Genomic DNA, 9,882 nt, shown 5'->3' with positions numbered 1-9,882 from the left:
GAGAGAGAGAGAGAGAGAGAGAGAGAGAGAGAGAGAGAGAGAGATTGAGAAGCGGCGGTAGTGGAGACGTGAATCTGAGGGACACAGATTGGGGTGATAATGTGACTAAAGGTAAACTTGAGGGGCGAAATTACAAATTATAGAAACTTGCGTTTGCGTTGAGAAAATGTTAAAGGTTAATTTTGTCAAATCAAGACTTCTCTGTAGTTGTTCTTTAATCATTCTGTGAACCGGAGGACTCGTGGAGGTTGTCGTTTTGGTTAGTTTTACGACGTGCCCACCAAGTGTTCGACGGAATAATTTTTTTTTTTTTGGGATAACTGTATAAGTCATAGTAAGTTTTATTGTTTTCTGAAAGGCATGATCCAGGGTTACAATTTATTTTAATTAGTTCCTTAAAAAATTTTCAGTGTTTACATCGTTTTCGAAGATAATGTTGTTAGGTATCTGGGTTTGTTCTTGCACGTATGATTCAATTTTGAATATCACTTGGTGGGTCAATTCGTTTGCTTTCTCTTATACAATTATTTATCACATTCCTTTCATGATAACAGATAGACTTATTAGTTGACAAAAGCAATAAACAAAGAAAAATGTATGGCTTTTTAAGGTTGATTGCTAATTTAGTTTTATCTGAGGTTTGAGCTGGCTATCTTATTTTTCTAATCCTAGGTTTTTGTCATTGACTCATAATGGTGGTGTTACTCGATTTTTTCTCAAAAAGAATAGATCTTTTGACCTTTCTTCTCATCGTGCATTGACATGTTCTTGAGTTTTTTACATATGAATCATCTGTGTTCGTCACTAATCATCTCTTGTTCCATGACTAATTGTGGTCGTGCATAAACTTGTTCTGTGGAGAATAACTGTGTCAATGTTCCACTTTTCATGTGATCCCTTCTTTGTTAAGTCTCTAAACTTTGACTCTGCTTATTCAACCATTGGCTTGAGGGGATAAAAAAAGGTCTTCTCTTTGATATGCCTTAGTTACTTTTGTGATTATTTTAAGCTATTCTTAAAATTTAAGGATGAGCATCAAACATGTCTTCCTCATTTTTTATATAATCTGTCATATCATATGCCTAAGCAATCAGACAGAGTTATGATTTATTTACTCTTAAGGTCAACTATTTGGTAACTTAATGGTTGTTTATCAAAAAAAAAAAACAATTCCTGTGATAGCTGGGATCACGCACTAGATGAATTCGTTCTTATAATCATGGTTTAGTCATTGACTTGGTGTTAAGTATACATATCAGTAGCACCATCTTTGTCTCTTGTGCTAATATAGATGCTTCTGTTTGTAGATGGCTAACTCAATCCTGTTCTTTTTCTTTGTTTTGGTTCTCCCTTTTGTCTGTTCAGTTCAGTTTAACATATCTCGTTTTGGGTCAGAGGTTTCGGAAATAGTGTACCAAGGAGATGCAAGAGCAAACGGGGCTGTTGAGCTTACCAACATAGACTACACCTGCCGTGCCGGATGGGCTACTTATGGTAAGCAGATTCCCTTATGGGATCCGGGTACTGGTAAGCCTTCGGATTTTAGTACCCGTTTCTCCTTCAGAATTGATACCCGGAATGTTGCCTACGGTAATTATGGTCATGGGTTCGCTTTCTTTCTAGCTCCAGCAAGAATCGAATTGCCTCCCAACTCAGCTGGTGGTTTCTTGGGTCTATTCAATGAAAGCAACGCTCGATCTTCTTCTTTCCCACTCGTTCATGTCGAATTCGACACATATAGTAATTCAGAATGGGATCCTCTCGACATGAAATCTCATGTGGGAATCAACAACAACTCTCTTGCTTCCTCTAACTCCACTTCTTGGAATGCAACCTCACACAACCAAGATATAGGCCGTGTGCTGATCTTCTATGATTCTGCTAGAAGAAACTTGAGTGTCTCTTGGACTTACGACCTAACGTCTGATCCCAAGGAGAGTTCAAGCCTATCTTACATCATTGATCTTTCAAAGGTACTGCCATCAGAAGTTACGATTGGGTTTTCTGCGACATCTGGAGGGGTCACCGAGGGAAATAGACTTCTGTCATGGGAGTTCAGTTCAAACCTGGAGCTAAGAGATATAAAAAAAATTCAGAATGACAGGAAGGGGATGATAATTGGTATTTCAGTTTCAGGGTTTGTTTTGCTTACCTTCATAATTGGCTCTCTCATCGTCTTCTTGAAACGGAAGCAGCGGAAGAAGAAAGCAGAGGAGACAGCAAACTTGACATCGATAAATGACGATCTTGAAAGAGGAGCAGGACCAAGAAGGTTTACTTATAAAGATCTTGCATCAGCTGCTAACAACTTCTCAGATGATAGGAAGCTAGGGGAAGGAGGGTTTGGAGAGGTTTATAAAGGGTACTTAAACGCCTTAGATATGATGGTTGCGATAAAGAAGTTTGCTGGCGGATCTAAGCAGGGAAAAAGAGAGTTCATAACCGAAGTAAAGATAATCAGCAGTTTGAGACATCGAAACCTTGTGCAACTCATTGGTTGGTGTCATGAGAAAGATGAGTTTCTAATGATATACGAGTTCATGCCAAATGGTAGCCTTGATGCCCATCTATTTGGTAAAAAGCCGCATCTCGCTTGGCCTGTGAGGTGCAAGATAACTATCGGTATTGCCTCTGCGCTGCTTTATCTTCATGAGGAGTGGGAGCAATGTGTTATACACAGAGACATCAAGGCGAGTAATGTGATGCTTGACTCCAATTTCAATGCCAAGCTTGGTGATTTTGGGTTGGCTAGATTGATGGACCATGAGCTGGGTCCGCAGACTACAGGGTTAGCAGGAACGTTTGGTTACATGGCTCCTGAATACATAAGCACCGGGAGGGCGAGCAAAGAATCTGATGTTTATAGCTTTGGAGTNGGGTTCGCTTTCTTTCTAGCTCCAGCAAGAATCGAATTGCCTCCCAACTCAGCTGGTGGTTTCTTGGGTCTATTCAATGAAAGCAACGCTCGATCTTCTTCTTTCCCACTCGTTCATGTCGAATTCGACACATATAGTAATTCAGAATGGGATCCTCTCGACATGAAATCTCATGTGGGAATCAACAACAACTCTCTTGCTTCCTCTAACTCCACTTCTTGGAATGCAACCTCACACAACCAAGATATAGGCCGTGTGCTGATCTTCTATGATTCTGCTAGAAGAAACTTGAGTGTCTCTTGGACTTACGACCTAACGTCTGATCCCAAGGAGAGTTCAAGCCTATCTTACATCATTGATCTTTCAAAGGTACTGCCATCAGAAGTTACGATTGGGTTTTCTGCGACATCTGGAGGGGTCACCGAGGGAAATAGACTTCTGTCATGGGAGTTCAGTTCAAACCTGGAGCTAAGAGATATAAAAAAAATTCAGAATGACAGGAAGGGGATGATAATTGGTATTTCAGTTTCAGGGTTTGTTTTGCTTACCTTCATAATTGGCTCTCTCATCGTCTTCTTGAAACGGAAGCAGCGGAAGAAGAAAGCAGAGGAGACAGCAAACTTGACATCGATAAATGACGATCTTGAAAGAGGAGCAGGACCAAGAAGGTTTACTTATAAAGATCTTGCATCAGCTGCTAACAACTTCTCAGATGATAGGAAGCTAGGGGAAGGAGGGTTTGGAGAGGTTTATAAAGGGTACTTAAACGCCTTAGATATGATGGTTGCGATAAAGAAGTTTGCTGGCGGATCTAAGCAGGGAAAAAGAGAGTTCATAACCGAAGTAAAGATAATCAGCAGTTTGAGACATCGAAACCTTGTGCAACTCATTGGTTGGTGTCATGAGAAAGATGAGTTTCTAATGATATACGAGTTCATGCCAAATGGTAGCCTTGATGCCCATCTATTTGGTAAAAAGCCGCATCTCGCTTGGCCTGTGAGGTGCAAGATAACTATCGGTATTGCCTCTGCGCTGCTTTATCTTCATGAGGAGTGGGAGCAATGTGTTATACACAGAGACATCAAGGCGAGTAATGTGATGCTTGACTCCAATTTCAATGCCAAGCTTGGTGATTTTGGGTTGGCTAGATTGATGGACCATGAGCTGGGTCCGCAGACTACAGGGTTAGCAGGAACGTTTGGTTACATGGCTCCTGAATACATAAGCACCGGGAGGGCGAGCAAAGAATCTGATGTTTATAGCTTTGGAGTTGTTACATTAGAGATAGTTACAGGAAGAAAATCTGTGGATCCAAGACAAGGAAAAANAGAAGAAAGCAGAGGAGACAGCAAACTTGACATCGATAAATGACGATCTTGAAAGAGGAGCAGGACCAAGAAGGTTTACCTATAAAGATCTTGCATCAGCCGCTAACAACTTCTCAGATGATAGGAAGCTAGGGGAAGGAGGGTTTGGAGAGGTTTATAAAGGGTACTTAAACGCCTTAGATATGATGGTTGCGATAAAGAAGTTTGCTGGCGGATCTAAGCAGGGAAAAAGAGAGTTCATAACCGAAGTAAAGATAATCAGCAGTTTGAGACATCGAAACCTTGTGCAACTCATTGGTTGGTGTCATGAGAAAGATGAGTTTCTAATGATATACGAGTTCATGCCAAATGGTAGCCTTGATGCCCATCTATTTGGTAAAAAGCCGCATCTCGCTTGGCCTGTGAGGTGCAAGATAACTATCGGTATTGCCTCTGCGCTGCTTTATCTTCATGAGGAGTGGGAGCAATGTGTTATACACAGAGACATCAAGGCGAGTAATGTGATGCTTGACTCCAATTTCAATGCCAAGCTTGGTGATTTTGGGTTGGCTAGATTGATGGACCATGAGCTGGGTCCGCAGACTACAGGGTTAGCAGGAACGTTTGGTTACATGGCTCCTGAATACATAAGCACCGGGAGGGCGAGCAAAGAATCTGATGTTTATAGCTTTGGAGTTGTTACATTAGAGATAGTTACAGGAAGAAAATCTGTGGATCCAAGACAAGGAAAAATGGAGCCTGAAACAAGCCTTGTAGAGAAAGTGTGGGATCTCTACGGAAAAGGAGAAGTTATCACAATAATTGATGAGAAACTCAGGAATGATGGTTTCGATGAAAAGCAAGCAGAATGTCTCATGATTGTAGGGCTATGGTGTACTCATCCAGATAGAAACTCGAGGCCTTCGATAAAACAAGCGATCCAAGTCTTGAATCTTGAAGCACCGTTGCCTCATCTTCCGAACAAAATGCCTGTTGCTACTTATCACGTATCATCTTCGAGTACTACATCAGTAGGCTCTGGTGGAGCTACAGTAACGTTTTCAAGTGCTCAACATGGTCGTTAAGCAGATCCGTTGTTGCTGTGTATATAAAGCCTTTTCTTTACTCTCGTTTCTTCCGTGTGCGTGTGTGTGTGCTGTATTTTTAGTCTTTTGCCTTCTGTATTATTTGATCTTTCCTGTTTCTTCTGTGTGTGTGTGTGTGTTGTACTGAATGAATCCTTGTGCTTCTGTAATCTATTACTTGGGGAAAACTGATAGATCTCTTATTTGCATATCGTCTTCAGTTTTGTTTTTGGTGTCTTTCGCTCCTTTTTAGGTTGGGCCTTATTATAAAACTCAAAAGAAGTAAATGATAAAATTTGAAAAATAAAAACATAAGGAAACACACGCGCCAGGTAGGGGTCGAACCTACGACCTTCTGCTTAGGAAACAGACGCTCTATCCACTGAGCTACAGGCGCTTCTTGAGACTAATAATCCTAACATATATATTGTACTTATTCAGATGGATGTCTATAGCGTAGAGAAAAACGGTTGAACTGACTTCTCTCTAACTGAAATTCACATTGGTGAGTTTGGTGGCGATTTTTAATTTCTGGGATCTTTATTTTTGAGAAATTGATGGTTGTGGTGTATATTAACGGGTTTAGTTCACCAACTAACATTTTGACCAAAAAAAAAAAAAAGTTCACCAACTAACACAATTAATCTTCCCTACTCACACTGTGCTCGTTTTGTTTTTATGCAAAGACTAAATTACTACTACCACTAATTTACTTCTAGACAACCAAATTTATAATACCGAGTCATTTTGTTTGTTTTAAAAATTTGCTTATTGAATTAGCATGATGAATAATAGATAAACAAGGTTTCTTTTGCGTCTGGACAATTTGTGTACTGTATATTGTGAAAAAAAAATTCCGAACTGTTCATATGAATGGACATTCAATGTACTATGAATTTTTTGAGTATGGCGTATCGAGACACACAAGTGCTAAAAATAAGGGGTTAAATATAACATCTGACTTGGGTTGTCTCTAAAGAAAGTTAGTTGTTTTTAATGCCCTTTTGTGATATATAACTCACTTTTTCCTTCTTATTTGTCTTCCACGCCTAATAGTATATGGTGATACAGTATCTCTCATAAATTCATTTTAATCCTCGGAAATTAAGGAACCCATCCACATAAGAAGACATTAAGATTTGTTTTTATTATTTGCAGTCCCATTAGTTGGTACATACAAGTCCTGAGGTAGGTCCATATTGTCCCGCATGACTATGGTTACGCTGAGTAAGAAAGAAATATGATAATTTTATTCCTAAACCAAAACAATTATAGCCATCATTACGAATGGATAACTCTTGTTTTATCAGCCTTTCAAATCATTAATAACAGGGATTATGTAGTAGAAACTTCTTTTTTTGTATAAAAAGCTCGAAAGTGATAGGTTTTGTAAATGAAAAAATGAGGTATAAAACATGGTCTAATATTTTAAAAAATGATATTAATGGTCGATGGCTTAGTTTTGTAGTCAAAATTTGTCTGCCATATGTTTCCTCTCTTTATGCCGCCACGAAAAATTGAAAATATAAAGAAGAATCAAGAATCAGACAGCACACTCACACCATTTGTCAATTTTAAATTTTGTCAACTCCTATAAGTGCAAATCCATACATTACATATTTAGATCCTCTTACTTCCTTTGTAATTGTCGTCGTTTTAAACCATACTACGTACATCAAAAATATTAAGCTGTCATTCAAACTTATAAACGATTAACCCGAATGCTCCGACGCTTTCAACCTCGGTGAAGTTGTAAAAACATGAACTCAAATGTAAGAATAAAATAGCTTAAGGGTGTGTGCTGTACTGCTGGTGAGAAAAAAAAAGTCCATATTATCACATGGGCTATTTATTTCTTAATCACGAGTTATAGCTATTTTGCGGAGAATATAATTTGAGTGAAATATAATCTGAACAAACCCCTTTAATAGTATTAAAAATCTCAGTTTCATTACCAAGCAAAGGTGCTGTGTCTTAATTTATTTTGGACTAAAATGCCCACAAACCAGCTCCAGATAGATTATTATAGTATCCAAAACCGTCGATGTTTTCGTACATCGTAAAGGCGTTAGTTACGGCATCAATCTCTAATCCTTTCATCTTCTTCCTCAGAAACTAATAAACTTTTAAAGATCGTACTAACTAATCTAGAAACCAGAAATATTATTACAAAACAAAAACAAGAAAAACAAAACTTGACTTGACTTGCAGTTGAAATGAAATGAAAAACAAAAAGAGTTGGAATTTGCACGTTGGAGTTGTATAAATATAGCCTAGATTCCAATCCATCTCCACTCAGCAAAAAAGCTGACTCTTCCTCATAACTTTCTTTTTCTTCCAAGAATAACTATTTCGTTTTTTTTCCTCTCTCTCTCTCACAAAGAAACAACAAAAAAAAAAAAAAAAGAGAAACCTCTGTTTTCTCTGTTTCCCCTAATTCTCTTCTTCTCTGTTTTGTATTATTATTATTTTTTTTGGGAAATTTGTTCAATGGATATATGAGTGTAATTTAATTCAAGGGCTTATTCTCTTATTAGAGATAAATCTCAGAGGATTGGAGCTATGATGGCTGTTGAAGGTAAAAACTATACATAAAGCTTAAGTTATTTTTCCTATTTAAGAAAATGGAATTTTTGTCTTTTGTCTTCCAAATTTATATTTTCTGGGTTTTATGAATATAGAGAACTGACTTTTTGTATTTCCATGTGACATCATTACACAGAGAACGAAAACAAAGAAAGCAAAGATCATCAAGAGATAGAACTTCATAGGAACGACTTAGGCCTCGAAGATTCGATATCTCCAAGAGGTGTTCTCGGTAACGCAGCTATCGTTTCAGATTCTGACAACAGTAGTTGTAGCTCGTGTTCGCCTGATGATAAATCATCTGCAACGTCACCGTTTTCAAATACTCCTAAGAACGTTTCGTCTTCATATTACCATGGTCTTCAATGGAACAAAATGATTGAATCTATCAAGAAGAAGTCCATGAGACGTTTCTCAGTCATTCCTCTTCTCGCAAGTTATGAACTTACCCGTAAAAACTTGCGGCGTAAGCAACCTAAGTTCTCTCCCTCTGATAATAATGCGGCCTTCCCTAGCGAAGCCTTCTTCATGGCTAAACCTTCTTGGAGAAACTTCACTTACGAAGAGCTCGCTGCAGCCACTGACTATTTCAATCCTGGTAAAGACAAAATAAACACAAACCCTTGTGAGAATCTGAGTTTCTGATGTAAAAACTCTGTTTTGTTTTGGATTTTGTTAGAGAACATGATTGGAAAAGGAGGACATGCTGAGGTATACAAAGGGGTTTTGCCTGATGGTGAGACTGTGGCGATCAAGAAGCTGATGAGTCACGCCAAGGAAGAAGAAGAAAGAGTTAGCGATTTCCTTTCAGAGCTTGGTATAATCGCACATGTAAACCACCCAAACGCAGCTCGCCTTCGCGGTTTCAGCAGTGATCGCGGTTTGCATTTTGTGCTTGAGTACGCTCCTTATGGCAGTCTTGCTTCATGGCTCTTTGGTATGCTTAAAGTCATTTTTTTTTTAACTGGAAATCATGTGTATAGTATCTTTAGACAATGTTGTGATCTTGCTTGTTGTCTCTTTGATCTTTTGTAGGATCAGAGGAGTGTCTGGCGTGGAAGATAAGGTACAAAGTGGCTCTAGGTATAGCTGATGGTCTGAGTTATCTTCACAATGCTTGTCCAAGACGGATCATTCACCGTGACATCAAAGCTTCTAACATATTGCTCAGCCAAGACTACGAAGCTCAGGTACATGATCTTTGACCAACATCTCTGACAATTTTCTTGGTATTAGGTTGGTTTGAGAACCATGTGTACCTCATTAACAGATTTCAGATTTCGGACTTGCAAAATGGCTCCCAGAGAACTGGCCTCATCATGTTGTATTCCCAATCGAAGGCACATTCGGGTAAAAGAGAGAAAGCTTCTAAGTTTTGATGAAAAACAACTTTGATGTTCAAAATTAAAAACCGGGTTTCATTGGCTCTTTGTTCCTCCAGGTATCTAGCTCCAGAGTATTTTATGCACGGCATTGTTGATGAGAAGATTGATGTGTTTGCCTTTGGGGTATTACTTCTAGAGATCATAACTAGTCGCCGAGCTGTCGATACAGCAAGTAGGCAGAGCATTGTTGCATGGGTAATGTATCTAGAACTCTTTGTTTAGAGTCATCAAAGTTTCAGCTGTGGGTCTTTTTTTTACCTTTTGCGATTTGGTACGTAATGCAGGCAAAACCTTTTCTTGAGAAGAACAGCATGGAGGACATTGTGGATCCTAGGCTAGGAAATGAGTTTGATCCAACAGAGATGCAACGAGTGATGCTAACAGCTTCCATGTGCATACATCATATAGCCGCTATGCGACCTGACATGACTCGGGTATGGTACATATAATCTTCACATCTTCACCTAGAGGCTAAAGCCAAAATCTGAACTTTGGTTCAACTACATATAGCTTGTGTATCGGTTATAATGTGAAATCTTGTGCAGTTAGTGCAGCTGTTGCGTGGAGAAGACGGGCCAGCTGAGCTGCAGCACAAGGCAGGTGAAAGAACAGTGCGTGTGAGCGCATGTGATCTACAAGATCA

General features: G+C 39.0%; 2 protein-coding genes and 1 non-coding gene across 7 annotated transcripts in view; 2 read left to right on the top strand and 1 right to left on the bottom strand.

Annotated features, from left to right (window-relative positions):
- Window positions 177-5,438, top strand: LOC104735065 (L-type lectin-domain containing receptor kinase IX.1-like). Of its 5 annotated transcripts, none has more exons than XM_010454783.2 (3): window positions 180-1,494; window positions 1,624-2,213; window positions 4,219-5,438. In XM_010454783.2, exons 1-3 carry the CDS (start codon window positions 1,308-1,310, stop codon window positions 5,266-5,268), a joined length of 1,827 nt encoding a protein of 608 aa, XP_010453085.1. In that variant the 5' UTR covers window positions 180-1,307; the 3' UTR covers window positions 5,269-5,438. The 5 variants fall into 5 exon arrangements, with proteins under 5 accessions (XP_019089840.1, XP_019089839.1, XP_010453085.1 ...); XM_010454782.2 differs by having other exon boundaries at window positions 180-1,527; XM_019234295.1 differs by having other exon boundaries at window positions 177-2,600; window positions 4,588-5,438.
- On the bottom strand, window positions 5,593-5,665 carry TRNAR-CCU. Its single transcript has one exon. It is a non-coding gene; the product is annotated as a tRNA-Arg (tRNA).
- Window positions 7,417-9,882, top strand: part of LOC104735064 (receptor-like cytosolic serine/threonine-protein kinase RBK1) — a 4,609-nt gene continuing 2,143 nt past the window's right edge. The window contains exons 1-8 of the mRNA XM_010454779.1: window positions 7,417-7,846; window positions 7,991-8,452; window positions 8,534-8,791; window positions 8,890-9,044; window positions 9,125-9,204; window positions 9,296-9,434; window positions 9,524-9,673; window positions 9,785-9,852. Coding sequence (XP_010453081.1) covers window positions 7,831-7,846; window positions 7,991-8,452; window positions 8,534-8,791; window positions 8,890-9,044; window positions 9,125-9,204; window positions 9,296-9,434; window positions 9,524-9,673; window positions 9,785-9,852 — 1,328 coding nt within the window. The 5' untranslated portion in view covers window positions 7,417-7,830. The remainder of the gene's footprint in view (window positions 7,847-7,990; window positions 8,453-8,533; window positions 8,792-8,889; window positions 9,045-9,124; window positions 9,205-9,295; window positions 9,435-9,523; window positions 9,674-9,784; window positions 9,853-9,882) is intronic.

The sequence above is a fragment of the Camelina sativa genome, chromosome 13 (assembly GCF_000633955.1).
Source record: "Camelina sativa cultivar DH55 chromosome 13, Cs, whole genome shotgun sequence".
In the NCBI taxonomy this organism is placed as follows: domain Eukaryota; kingdom Viridiplantae; phylum Streptophyta; class Magnoliopsida; order Brassicales; family Brassicaceae; genus Camelina; species Camelina sativa.
Note: the sequence above shows the minus strand (reverse complement) of the source record. Positions and strands in the feature narration are given on the sequence as shown.

What these genes read in the sequence shown, in the direction of transcription:
- LOC104735065 (XM_019234295.1), top strand. Translation starts at nt 1,308, where the DNA reads ATGGCTAACTCAATCCTGTTCTTTTTCTTTGTTTTGGTTCTCCCTTTT. An exon ending in AGCCGCATCTCGCTTGGCCT is followed by an intron (nt 2,601 to 4,587) that starts GTGAGGTGCAAG and finishes TTTGGTAAAAAG; the next exon opens with CCGCATCTCGCTTGGCCTGT.